The 14686-nt window shown below is 50.6% G+C and overlaps 1 protein-coding gene across 1 annotated transcript in view; it reads left to right on the top strand.

The window, feature by feature from the left end:
- Positions 1–14686, top strand: part of DNAH14 (dynein axonemal heavy chain 14) — a 1270113-nt gene that overhangs the window by 1238181 nt on the left and 17246 nt on the right. Inside the window, exon 85 of the mRNA XM_086926153.1 lies at positions 13455–13601. Coding sequence (XP_086782279.1) covers positions 13455–13601 — 147 coding nt within the window. The remainder of the gene's footprint in view (positions 1–13454; positions 13602–14686) is intronic.

Consider the following 14686-nt stretch of genomic DNA (forward strand, 5'->3'; position numbering starts at 1 on the left):
CAGTCAAGCCTTGAAGGGTCAACTGGATGCGTTTAGGTTGCCGGTTGGTGCGGCCCTAATTCAATATGTCGACGACTTATTGGTGGCTGCTGATACTCAGGACATTTGCAAAATTGCTACGGTGTCATTGCTGCAACATCTCTGTGAGTTGAATCACAAGGTGTCACCTTCTAAACTCCAATATTGTTGTCAAGAAGTAACCTATCTAGGTCACTTATTGTCAAAGGAGGGAAGGAGATTGACCCCAGAGAGAATTGCAGCGATTGCGCGAATGGCTGTGCCAAAAACCCAAAGAGATGTGCGTGCCTTTCTAGGTATCACGTCGTACTGTAGGCAGTGGATTCCTAATTTTTCATTGCTAGCGAAACCATTGGTGGCTCTTACGTGCAAGGATGTTTCAACTCCTTTACCATGGACGGAAGAATGTCAGAAAAGTTTTTCTGAACTACGTGATTCATTGTGTTCGGCTCCTGTGTTAGGTACCCCTGACTACAGTAAACCGTTCACGTTATATGTTCACGAGAGAGAAGGCTGTGCGTTGAGTGTCTTAACGCAACCTTTTGGTGATAAGCAACGTCCATGTGCATATTTTTCCTCGACCTTAGACCCAGTAGCTAGAGCATTGCCGAGTTGTTTGAGAGCAACTGCGGCAGCTGCGGTCTCCATCCGACAATCAGCAGGATTGGTCATGGATAATATGCTCACGGTGATGGTTCCGCATGCAGTCGACACTCTTTTGAATCGAACGAAAACTCAGCACTTGACGAGTGCGAGGTTGTCTGGGTACGAATTGACGCTTTTGGCAAGCCACATTCAAATAAAACGTTGTAATGTCCTGAATCCGGCAACTTTGTTACCAATTAGTGCAGAGTCAGATGCAGTAACAGAACATGACTGCTACTTGCGTACAGAAGAGGAAACAAAAGGTCGAGTGGACCTTAAAAACACCCCATTGGAAGACCCTGACGGCACTTTGTATGTGGATGGGTCATGTTTTAAATTGCCGAATGGTGATGTGACTACTGCCTATGCTGTTGTGACGTTGAATACTGTTGTTGAGACTGCGAGATTGAATCAGAATTCTGCCCAAGCTGCAGAGCTGATTGCTCTTACTAGAGCATGCGTGTTAGCGAAAGGTAAGCGTGTGAATGTGTACACCGATAGCCAGTACGCTTTCGGTGTAGCGCATAGCTTTGGACGATTGTGGCGAGAGCGTGGTTTCTTGACGTCACACGGCACGAAAATACAGCATGGCCAGCTTGTGAATGATCTTTTGGATGCATTGACTTTGCCTGCTCAAGTTGCGATTGTTAAGTGTAGTGCGCATCGTAAAGTAACGGATGATGTTGGTCGTGGTAACGCGTTTGCAGATGAGATTGCTAAGGAGACTGCCCGGAACCTTAGCACTCGAATGTATGTGACGAGTTCGGTTAGGTGGCCTACAGAATCGAGTATGTGTGAGAATACTATAGAGAGCGTGAAAGCAATTCAGAATGAGGCCACCGATACGGAAAAGACGAAGTGGAAAGAAAGTACGGGAAAGTTGGATGTGAATGGTTGTTGGATTGATTTGTCGGATCAGAAAAGATGGTTGTTGCCCGATGCGTATGTGCTGGCCGTTGTGACAATGGCACATGGGTTAGCACATATCAGCGCGAAAGGCATTTGCAAGTTGTTGTCGCCTGTATGGAAGAATGATGGCATTACAAAGTGTGCTGAACGTCTGGTGAAGAATTGTATGGTGTGTATAATGTACAATCCTGGCAAAGGAACCCCAACTCCCCCTGGCAGTTTTGCTCCTCCTTCGTATCCCTTTGAGGTGATTCAATTGGACTTCATCCATATGGAGCGATGCAATAACTTGAAATATGTTTTGGTTGTGGTTTGCGCATTCTCCCGATGGATTGAGGCCTATCCCCTCAAAGACAATACTGCTTTGTCTACTGCGAAAATCCTACTGAAGGAATACTTTCCTCGGTATGGAATGCCTAGAGTCGTGTGGTCAGATAACGGAAGTGAGTTTGTTGGAAGTGTGATGAAGAATGTGTGTAAGGGCCTTGGAATTAATCAGAAATTCCATAGCGCCAATCATCCCCAGTCAGCTGGATTGGTTGAAGGGTACAATGGTACCCTTAAACTAAAGCTAGCGAAGATTCAGGCTACGACTGGACTTTCGTGGCCTGACGCTTTGCCTCTAGCATTACTGTCAACTAGGGCGACTGTACACTCCCGAATAGGGCTTAGTCCCTATGAAATAGTGTTCGGCCGTCCTGCGAATGTGTGGGGGGTTCCTAGGCCAGGTATATTCGTTGATCTTGAGTATCCGATGTTGATTGACTACTTACATGACTTGACTGCTAAACTGAGGTTAATTCATCAACAGGTTTACGACGCCTTGCCGACGCAGACGGAGGGTCCAGGCCACCAGCTCCAGCCCGGTGATTGGGTTGTCACCCGTAATTTCTCACGCAAGAAGAATCTGGACCCCCGTTTTGTTGGACCTCACCAGGTGCTCCTGGCCACGAGGACTGCCGTTCGTCTTGAGGGGCGGAAGAATTGGGTACATGCTACCCATTGTAAACGAGTCCCTATTCCTTTACCGGCAGACCCGTGGGTGAGGAAAGGCATTGCGTCAACTGAAGCAGAGACATTGCCGGCGTTTGTACCTTTTAGCGACGCACAGCTCATTGGTGAACACTCAGCGCAGCAGAAAGCCATTGTTGAAACATTGTCAGCAAAAGACTCAAGATCAAATCAACAAACTGATCAGCAGGACGCTGTCTCTTCAACGGATCCTTTGTTCGACGAGCAGACACGTCCCGGGAAACATCGATATTCTTTGCGTTCTCACACTAAGGACTAATAAAATTTCTTGCTTTGCTGAAATTGATAACTGTAATATCCTCGTTTCCCCTGATCAACTTTGAACATTCGTATCGTTGAAACTTGTTTTGTATATATATTAAGCTTCTTCCTTGTATCTTTTTCCTTCTACAGCTGAATTATTGTGCTGAATACATACATATTGTGTATTGAGGGCCGTAGGGCCGCGCGCGTACTTCCTTCTGGACAGTAGGTCTTGACGCTAGGTTAAAGGCCGTCGGTTCCTAGGAACTCCTGGGAATTGACCATTGCTGCACAGAACGAAGTGCGTCAAGAAACGTTGCGGACGGTCATAGGGAAATGGCATTTTCAAAGCTGAACGATTTGGAAGGAGCTCAGGCGTATAGAGTCAAACTGCAGAAACTCAGTCGTACTAAATGTTTTGTATTCCAATTGTTTGTATTGTTCTTAACTGCTTCTGCATTCTTGGCGGGTGGGGTGTATTATGCTATGTCTTACTTTTTACTTCCTACCCCTACTCCTACTCCTTACCCTAATCTTACTCTTACTGCTACTACTGCTTCTCCCCATTCCTTTCACATTTTACCGGAACACGAACAGGCTAGACGTGTAGAATTCCGCAACAATTCCTTTATCCAGCTCCTCCATCAGCATCAGTTAGTGGTTAACACTACTAATTGTTGGGTGTGTGGGTTGATGCCACATACTACGGGTAAGGGAATTCCATATCTGGTGTTACCGTATAGTTCCCAAGGGTCGGCTCGAGCATTCCAAACAATGCTTCGAAGCGCACTAGGTTTCCACCCCACTCCAGAACAACGTTCCCCCAAACCTGGTCCTACCTCGTACCAGTGGGTGCTATCGATGGCAATAGAGGATATGGAAGATGAGATCCATGATGCTTTTCTCATCCCTAAGGAAGAGGTACAAGCCTATAGGGTCCTGAGTAGAGGGGAATATAGTATGTTCGCTAATGAAAAGCAGCTTAAAAGCTCGCCTCCATTCGAGCTGTTGCATTTTCATACCTGATAATGCTCCTACTGTCTATCAAGCCATCTCGAAGTTGCATAAGATCTCCGAATCCATACACGTGGATGTAGGGGATTGGACGCTACTTGGTTGGTTTTGGGGCCTGCCGACTAGTGCTTGCCTACATGAGGGCAAAAGGAGCGTCTGAGGTTCCGTGACAATTGTAAGTGGTGTTTCTAACTCGTACGAATATGGTCGAGTCTGGTATCTATGAACCGCAAATGACGAGTTTGGTAAGTGTGCGCAGTTTCGCTGTGCTAACTTAAACCGTTCGTTTGTTACGTGGGCGTTTCATCTGTACCCACGGGTTCCATCTTAGATACGGCATCCATTTTGTCTCTTGCCCTCAAGTAGTCAGCGAACGGACGCTGTCCGCTTCGCGACCCTGGGACTCCCAAGATATTTGCGGAAGACACATGTCCTTTGAAAGTGTCTTTATGACGAGGGGGTTGCTACTGTAAGGCAGGTGGTGCCGCTCGAGGCTCATCTCGCCGCACGGACTTATTGTCTCAGCCGTGCATCTCATTAGGCACGTCCCTTTGATGCCTGTATCTCGTGTTTCCCGACACCTCCCCTTTTACACCCTTTCCGATCTCCCCACTGTCTCCGTCTTCCTCTGCACCTGTCTTCGTTCCTGTTTCGATCTACTTGATTGCTGATTGGAATTTGCTAATGGTGGGAAGATGGGTTTTTACAGTTGGGAACCGCCAAATGTTTCCGCACTTATGTTCCGGACCTTATGTGTTTCAAAGCGACCAAAGCGACCCCTCTGGGAGCTAGATGTGGGAACTGAGTTGTAAACCTTTGTGTTCAATGTTAGCCTATGGGTAAAAACTGTATAAAAGGAGCGATCCACATAACCAATTTGAAGCAGTCTCCACAAGTAGCACGCGTTGTACTTGCCGTGATTTCTGTGTTCCCTGCAGTAAATAAACCTTGACTCTTTGACGCCGAAGGAAGTGTCCCGTGTCTCTGTGACTTGTACGCCGGAACAGGTTACCCACGAAGGTTTCAGGTGTTGTGCCCTGGCACCGCTGGGTCCAAAAGAACCCAGTCCTTCACGTGAGCCCCATGTGATAGGCAGAGTGGCGCGCCCAGTATGACTCAGCACTCGACCAAGCTCCCGCTCCCAGCGCTCCCTACCCGGGTTGTGGATATGAAAGGGGGGGGGGGGCTGCAGCATCTTGTACAAATCGGAGATAAGCTTAGCGTCCAACGTGCGAGTGACTAGCCAGCGCTCGTACTCCGTGATCTCCCGGTCCGCCGTCGCGCGCACTTGAGGTTGTAGCGCCCAGTGGCACGCCTGCATATACCGCATGCGCTCCGTCTCGGGGAGGCCATAATCCTGACGTAGGTCCTGGAAGGGGACGACACCCTCTGGGCCATATATATGATACAAGGTGTGGCAGCGGGCCGCCCGCCAGTGATCGTAGGCGCCAGGCTCCATACCCGGGCCGAAGTCCGGATTGCCAATCAGCGGCGTGAAGGGAGAGGGAAAGGTAGTGAGTTCATGCCTAGTAGCCACTGAGTCCCACACCCGAAGCGGGACCCGCATCACAAAAGAGGCGTAAAGGTTAGGGGGCCGATGGGCCCGTCTCAGGAAAGGCACCTCCTGTAGCGTTCTGCCTGCTACCGCCTGGTCCTGAAACAGCCAGTGTTTATCCGACTCCCACCGGCTCCACTCCACCAAATAGCGCAGTTGGGCGGCCTGGAAATATTTCTGCAAGTCTGGTATCCCTAGTCCTCCAGACTCAGGCGCCAGCGTAGCTATGGTCCGTTTGATCCGAGGCCTACGGCCTTGCCACACAAAACGTGCGATGGCCGATTGAGTCTCCGTGAGCCATCCTTTGGGGGGCTGTAGCGGGAGCGCCCTAAACAGGTATAGCACCTGAGGTAGAAGGGTCATCTTCACTGCGGCCACCCTGCCCAGCAGCGATAACGTGCCCTTATCCCACCGGGCCAATTCCTCTCTGATTTTCGTACTCAAAGCCGTGTAATTGGCCGTGACCATCGCGGGGAGTGAGGGTGCCAAGAGGATCCCCAGATACGGAATCCGGTCCCCCGATCAGCTCAAAGGGAAAAGCCTCTGCAGGTCAGCTCTGGTGGCGCTAGTCAGCGAGATATCGAGGGCAGCAGACTTCCCGAGGTTCACTTTGAAGCCCGCCACCGCGGCAAAGAGGTCCAGTTCCACGATACATGCAGGCAGGGACCTCCGTGGGTCATCGAGCATCAAAATGACGTCATCCGCGTAGAGGCTAAGCGCATGGTGAAACTCTCACATCCTGACCCCAGTGATATCGGGGTTCTGTCGGACCCTTTGAGCAAACGGCTCCATATAAAGAGCGAAGAGCAGAGGGGACAGTGGGCATCCCTGTCGCGTACCACGTTCTATCGGAAAGTGTCGGGAGCTGCCCCCATTCACCCGGACCACCGCGGACGGAAACCGGTAGCAGTTGAAAATCAGGTGCCGGAACTTCTCGCCGACCCCAAACTTGCCCAGGACCTTCTCTAGATAGGGCCAATGCACCCTGTCAAACGCCTTTTCCGCGTCTATGGAGAGGAGCATGCGTTCCCCGGGAATCCTGGAGGCCTTCTCAAGAATATGAGTCACCCTCTTCGTGTTGTCCACTGTCTGCCTGCCTGGCACGAAGCCGGCCTGATCGGAGTCGACCATGCCCGGGAGATGAAGTGCCAGACGTGCTGCCAGTATGCTAGTGAAAACCTTCAGGTCCGTGTTCAGTAGCGAGATAGGGCGGTAGGACCCGCAGGCAGTCCGGTCCTTGCCCGGTTTCGGGATCGCGGAGACCGTGGCCCGGAGAAATTCGGGGGGGATGGCACCCGGTTCCGAAAACGTATTGAAGTGGCGTGTCAACAGAGGCGCAAGTTCCTGACAGAAGGTCTTATAGAAAAGAGGGATGAAGCCATCCGGTCCCGGGGCTTTACCCGTCTTAAGCCGGGAGATCGCCGTAACCACCTCCTCGATCCGAATCTCCCGCTCCAGATACTGGGCCTGATCCGGCGTCAACGACGGGAGCGACACCGATTCCAGATAGTCCGCCTCCGCCCGGGCGGAGGGGGCCTCGCCAGTGTAGAGATCAGCGTAGAAGTTACGGAAAACGTCCGCGATCTGCTCGTCCTCCGTGACTGACCCTCTGGTAGGAGTAACCAGCTCTTTCACCCGGTGCTGCTGATGTTGCACCCTGAGCTTGTGCGCCAAGAGACGGCCGCACCTGTCTCCCCCGGTGTAATACTTGTGCTTCAAGCGAAGCACCGCGTACTCCGCCCGGTCTGTGTCAAGAGCAGACAAGAGTTTCCTGGCGGCCTTCAGTTGCCTCCAGACTCTGGGGGCGCCCGTTCTGTGATGTACCTGTTCCAGCTCCCGCACCTGCCGAGTAAGCTCGTCCCTCTTGAGCTGGCGATCCTTGTTCTCCGCCGAGGAGATAGCGATAAATTCGCCCCGGAGCACAGCCTTCAGGGCAGCCCATTGCGTCGCGCGGGAGGTGTCGTTGTTGTCGTTTACCCGCTGGAAGTCCGTTATGGCCGCGCGGATCTGTTGCACCGTCGAACGCCTGTGCAGCAGCGTGTCCCGGAGACGCCAGACCCCTCTCGGACGAGCCACCGGGGGTAGACTGAAGGTACCCTCCACCGGCGCTGGTCGGAGAGAGAGAGGACCCCCATGTCGGCAGTCGAGGCTAGTGCGAACATCGGGCCCGTCACTAGGAGATGATCCAGTCTCGCGTAGGACTTGTGCGCATGAGAGAAATAGGAATACGCGCGGGTCGCGGGGTGGAGGCGGCGCCACATGTCGTGCATATCGAGCTCCTCCAGTTGGGTACGAACCGAGCCCGAAAGCTCTCCCAACGGGTGGCGCCGTTGCACAGACCTGTCCAGAGCCGCATCAAAGACCAAATTCAAATCTCCCCCTAGCACTATGTGCCTGTCAGAGGTGGATGCCACGTCTTCCAATGCCCTGTGCAAAAATTGGTCCTGGTGGTCATTGGGGCCGTATATAGAGCCTACAGTCATCACCAAGCCCCCCACCTTGATCCTATATGATTGAAGCCTCCCCTTCTGTTCCGCTACCTTCTGCAAAACCTCCCCTCTGAACCCCCTAGAGAACAAGAGCGCCACACCTGCCGTTTTAGAAGCACTGGAGGAAAAGAGCTGCGTGGGGAACTTGGGGGTACGCATTCTGGGACAATCCTTGGCCAGCAGATGGGTCTCCTGCAGTAGGCAGATGTCGGCCTGAGAGTTCTCCAACAGAGACAGGACGGCCCGCCTTTTAACCGGGTTATTCAGCCCCTTCACATTCAGAGTAACAACTTTAAGAGCCATCAAGGAGGGGGACCCCAGAAACGCACATGAAGGTGGGCAAGGCCCAGCGGGCGAAACACAGAGGCCACCACAAAAAACCTCAGCACACAGCGAAAGCAAACATCCCCACGGCACAGTACAGTCCCCGAACCCCAAAACCCCCCAACTAAATGGACCCCCCCCTTCCCCCAGAACTTCGCACGCCCAGCTCCACACTGCCCCCAACTCCCATCCCCCCAACAAACCCCCAACTCGAAACATTCCCCTGCAACTCCCCTTCCCACCCCCCGCTTCTCAAGCCATTCAAAAAAGTCATTGTCCCTGTCCGGTCCTTATCGGACAAGGCTGTGGAAAGTCGATTGAGTGGACGTCCAGCCACCACCACCAGCACCCCCGTCCCCCACTACCCCCAGAACCCTCGCACCTGCAGTGATGAAAGGCTAATGTAGACTCCCCCCGGAGTAAGTTCAGGCCGTCAAGGCCACATCACTGTTCGCCGTTGCTCTGGAGGCCTCCTGGATAGCGCTCGACATGTCCGCCCGAATCGTGGGCGAGTCAGGCCGCTCCGGTGGAGGGGAGCGCCTCTCCCCGATCTGCTGCCAGCCGTCTCGAGTGCTTCGCCTGCGGCGCAGCGCCGGGGTGTCTGCATCCGAAGCCGTGATTCCCAATACTGCGCAGACATCCTGGAGGGACCAGAGCTGGTGCAATGTCCCGTTCCACCGGAAGATCAAGCGGAAGGGGTGCCCCCAAGAATACTGCGTTTCATGCTCCCGAAGGAAGTCCGTGGCAATTTTAAAAGATTTCCTCTTCTGCAGCGTGACCGTGAATAAGTCCTGATAGAGAGCCACCGGGTGATCTCTGAAGCGGAAAGGCTGCTGCCTCCGCGCCTCGCGGAGAATCCGCTCCTTCAATGGGAAGTCTGGCAGAAAGGCCAAAATGTCCGGGGGGGGCTCCGAGGCTCTGCGAGGGTGGCCCACCCTGTGCGCCCTGTCGATACGGACTTGAAAGTCCTCTGACTCCCCCAAGATTGCGCGGAAGAGGGCCTCCAGGTAGGCGGTCACGTCGTCACCCTCCTCGTTGGACGGGACGCCCCGGACCCTAATATTGTTCCGCCTGGACCGGTTTTCGAGGTCTTCGGCGTGGGCCTGTAGCTCAATCTGTTGCTCCCGCAGCCGCAAGACCTCCTGCTGCAGGTGGGTGATCTCTTCATCTCTGGAATGACCAGCCTCCTCCACAGTGTTAACTCGCTCCCCCAGGGAGTCCACTTCTCTCCGTACTTCCCGGACCTCTCCGGCCACCTCTTGCTTCAAAGTCTGAAAGTCCTCCCTCAAGGAGCTAAACAGCGACTCCAGGAACGATCGAGTCACTGGGGGCTCTCCGCCGTCAGCGCCTCTGGAATGGGCCGGGGAGCTCGGGACGGCCTGGCTCCCCCCGCTGCGCAGGGCACCACGTCCCAAAATGTCCGGCAAAGTACGGTCGCCTCTCCTCTGACCCCTGGCATTCGACATCTTGGCGGGCGGGAGTCGCCGATGGCCGCAGCTTGGTGAAGAGGCGCCTAAGGTCCGGGCAGCCGAGCAGCGGAAGCCGGCCGGGCACTCAGTCGACGATCAGAAAGCACTGCTGCGCAGAGGCCCCGATCAAGGACGGGCGGCCGGTCCGAGGTCTCCAAAATGGCCGCCCATTACAGTCAATGGGGCCAACGCCCAGGGAACGAGGCCTACCTTCGTCACGGATCCAAATGCGACACACACAGTCGAAGGGCAGGCCCGCAGGGCAAGAGGCAACTAGGGCCGGCTCGCCTGGATGTGCAAATACTCCGGAGGCACGACTCTACTCCGCCATGGCCAGGGGTGGGCCGGAGCAGCCACGCGGAGCAGGCGTTCTGGAGCCCCGGCCTTGCCTAGTAGTCGTAGGCCGGCTACGCCTCCTTCGCCTTTCTACGCTCGGCTCCGCTCCGCCGGCGAAGGCCGCCTCGGCACCCACTCGGTCGCTGCAGCGCAGGTACTCCGGCAGGCAGCTCGCAGTCGCTGGATCACGCCGCCGGGACCCCAAGCCTGAAGGTCTCGCAGCTCTCGGGCTTCCCACAAGTCGATCAGCGGGCGCCGTCTCAGTCGGTATCCGGGCGGAATCACCACCGTGGCGGGACACCCGGGGCTCGCCGACTGCTCCACACCACCACGGGGCTCACCAGGTGTGCTTACTGCTCGATCCGGGGGGGATCAGCGGATGTAAGTGGTGCAGGGTTTCCAGGGGCTCGGGAGCTCTCGGCAAGTGCGTCCTCTCAGCCCGCCATCTTGACCACGCCCCCTCCATTTCGTTTTTTGGGGGATTTGCAGGAGGTATGTCACCAAAACTAAAGCAAATTTGGGAAGGGTGGTTGTGTCAGGTTTAACAGTGGTTATATTAATCAGATTTATTTAGTCAGTGGTAAATGCTTCTTGACCTAATTTTTCAAAGGGGATCTGCATTTCTAAGTCATTTTAGCAAATGTTTCAGGAATGAGGCACTCCAAGTTTGAAGCAACGGTCACGCCAAGATAGCAAATCTTTCTTTTAACCTGGTAGAATGATATTTACTGTTTCATACAATTGTTTCTGATTTCCCTTCATTAACTTCAGAGCCAAAAACTTAGCCGAACTAGCTGGTTAGATGGTTAAGACAAGGAATACTAGACTTCAGATGTAAGCACCATCAGATCAATCGCTTTTAGTGTCAACTTATTTCGTATTCATTCTAAAGGTATGGCTCAATGTTATGCATCTCTTTCAACATACAAGGTATACCCTCTTTGCATGGGAATAATAATAGGGGAGCCATCAGTCATTCGTTCCTAGTATCATGTTTTATACTGAGCTCTTGAGTGAGTTCCTGGGTAACTAATACTTTGGCCTTTGGATTAGTGTATCGCCTTGATTATGTTGTTGGACCGCCATAATTATGTTCTCTCCAAGTTCAAATTCTTCTATACTTTCCAGAGATAACACTAGTATATGGGCTAACACCTTAGTAGGAGCTTATGATGGTGGGCCACATTTCCATTAGCCTTGTAGAGGACAGCCCTTGGAACATGTAAAGCAGCAGAGGTGTCAGAGGCAGTATCCTGTGATCTTAGGGGGTCACTCGACAAGCCATCAGAGAGCACCAGTGGGGTTGAAATCCAGGGCAGGGCTAGACTCCAGTTCAGGAATAGAAGCAGGTAGGGAAAGAGCATGCCACTCTCAGCACGACCATTTCTACCATGGACATCAAAGTAAACTTCTAAAATATCGGCATGGGATCTTTTGAGAATCTGGGTGAGATTTGGTGAAAACTTCTGGAAGGCAGGGGGTCCCGGGGGGAGGAGGAGGGATTTCTGGTGTGGTATACCGGCAGAAGTTAGAGTTCACGTTACTTGTGACATGTAGGGGTATGAAGGCCAACTGGGTGAGTTTTTGTAGCAAGGTGATCGAGTGACTGCAATATGGGTTGTGGGAGTGAGGAACCTACAGCTCTACGATTTGGATGTGTAGATATTGGGTTATAATTGTGTTCCAGTGGAGCATGTACTCCCTTACCAACACGTGTGCTGCAAGGTAAGCACCCCTTGATGTTTTGGATTGCCAGAGTGGGATTATAACCATACTATATTGATGTGTATATCAAGTGGTGTACTATTACGTATGCGGTTGTTGTTTGAGTTGAGAATTTAGGTTTGTGAATAAAGGCTAGTTTATGTCTTAACTTGTTTGTCAATAGGAAGAGATGCATGTGGTATTCTAGTGTGTGTGTGTGTGGCCTTTCTGAGTAAAAGGAGGTATGTGGTATCTGAGTGTGCTGCAAATAATGTGTTGGCTCTCAGGACAAACAACAGGGAACAACACAATAGTTCTCCCAGAGTAGGAAAAGAAAGAATAAGAACAAGGACACTTTGGTGTGCTACTCTGTGGCGTGCATCCGATGAGCATGCCATGAACATGCCACTAGATACAGTCATCCCAGAAGGAAATTAATAGCAATATTAAGTGTAGTGCAGCAGCTACTTTAATATTTGACTTTTTGCTTGTCTGCTGTGGTTCCAGAGACAAACATGCTTATCTCTTGGTGTTTACTAGAGGTAGATTTAACCCCTTTGCTGCTTCTGTCGGCCAACGGCCGTCGCAAGCACAACCTCTGTAGTGCTGCGCACGTCCGTTGGCCGATGCGGACCCGCCCATTGAATGGAACATCCCACACTGCGGCGGAATGTCTGCCGCGGTTAAGGCGCTAACATGAAATTGTTGATCCGAGTTGTTTTCATGATAAATGTCCTTTGGAAGAAATAAACGTTCTGGTCTTTAGATTTGATGCAATACACTGGGACCATTAAGGTTTTTATTAATCAGTAAATATGACACAGGCCAAAGAGTCCACAGAGTCACTATGGTTATAATTTAATATCATGTGCATCCCCTGGATTTCACCTACCCACTGTGGCTGACAACACTACTGATACACATGCTGACAAGGGGGCTCGCAAACTGGGAACAAATTGTATCCCACTTAATAAAAGACTTGATGCATGGCCCAAGTTGGTTCAAAAAATGAAAGTCTTGCAGTAGCATTCAATACCAAAGGCAGCCCCAGACGCATGACACCCTAGGCTCAGGATAAACCGAGCAGTGACATGGGAGAGGAAGTCATTCCCAGGACACAAGTGCACCAAGCGGGGGCAGGCCTAGCTGTTTATCCCCTGAGGCACTAGGGGAACAGGCCAGTGTGCCTAGTACAGCTTAGATGAGATGGCAGCAGGCATGACCCAGGCATGACGATTTGATGATCATTTTATTTTTCGTTTGATTGTTTGATTGTTGGACTATTAACTGAATCATGTTTTGCCTAAACTTTTCCTTCCCAATTGGACAATTAGGTCCAGACAATCGTGACAAATGCCATTTGGGTGCATGGACAAAACGACGGTATCAAGGCGAGACAGGGCAAATACTTTGTCACCCAAATGGACATAAAAGTGTGATTCTTCTGATAACTAAATCGGATGTCATGCATGACAACTGCACTCTTTTGTCATTCACCTGTTGCACAGAACTGATATTGGTCACCGTTTACAATGTTTCAAAAGTATGCATAGCAATATATATTTAAAAAAAAGAAATGGTACCAAAGTCAGTTCACAAATAAATCTGTAATAATTAGGAGTGAGATCAAGAACTCCCTATGTTACTATAGTGACTATAGTTCTGAAATGTGTTTCTTCAACTGAGGTATTAACTTCTTGGCTGTCTTAACAATAGGGGTCTTCGTCACCTGCGGAAGGTGTTCTGGTTTTTGGTTTGTATCTCGATGGTGCAAGATGGAACCCTGAAGTTGAGGCTTTGGAAGATTCAGAGCTTCGAGACAGATTTTACCCCCTCCCAGAGATACACTTTGTACCACAACAGGTAAACCAATACATTTAATTTATATTGTACTAACCCTGCCCTGTTACTGATAATAATAAAGTGTTCCTAAAATTCCTCCTTTAAAGGTATTATTCAAACATTAAAGCACACATCCAGGAGTTGAATTTACATGCTGGATTAGGTAATAAATGCTCAATGCTGTGTGATCTATGATACATTGATGTGCTGTCTCAACCAAGTTGAGGTTGTGATGAGACACAATTTCTGGTTGGCATCTTCAAATGGAAAGATGATTGATTTAATTATACTTCTGTTGAAATCATTTAGTCTTCATGTTGTCTGATCATTCTGTTGCTTATAAAAGCTTCTACCTTTTAAATTGATATTTGCTCAGTAAGGCTATAGTTGTGCAAGTTAATTAAATGCCTGTTCGGTAATAAAAGCCATAAAACACATTAAATACATTCAATTGTCATTCACAAAAATTGCAATAAATACAACAATAAACAAAACAGCATTTTAAGGAAATTTACAAAGTCACAATTTACCTCTAAGGTCTTCAAAACATAACATTTAAAAAGAAATCCCACTGAATAAGAAACAACAATTGTCGGTAACGTTTGAAGATATAAAAAGCAACTCTGCAACTGGAAAAATGTGATATGTGTAACAATTTTCTAATTCTTGGAAGTTAAGATAAATTACAAAAGAGCATGAAGTACATCTTAGTTTGTGAAGAATGGTTATTACACACATGTGAATTGCCTTACCAACTGTCTACCCTCAATCATCTAGTTTCAAGCTCTGAAACTAGATAAAAGATTATGCTGTAAACCTATGTTACTAACAATTAACATAAAAGGAACCATGTTAGATGTATCTCATTGGACTTGCGTCAGGCATTTGACTCACTCCGGTGGGATTATATGTTTGCAGCACTGGCACGGTTTGGGCTCCCGGCTGGCTTTATTGATTGGATCCGATTACTGTACACTCATCCCACTGCTAGGGTCCGCACGAACAGATGCATATCGCCTCAGTTGGACATAGCGAGGGGTACGAGGCAGGGTTGCCCTCTATCCCCGCTATTGTTTATACTGGCGCTAGAGCCACTGCTGTGCAAG

Source organism: Lissotriton vulgaris, chromosome 6 (assembly GCF_964263255.1).
Source record: "Lissotriton vulgaris chromosome 6, aLisVul1.2, whole genome shotgun sequence".
In the NCBI taxonomy this organism is placed as follows: Eukaryota; Metazoa; Chordata; class Amphibia; order Caudata; family Salamandridae; genus Lissotriton; species Lissotriton vulgaris.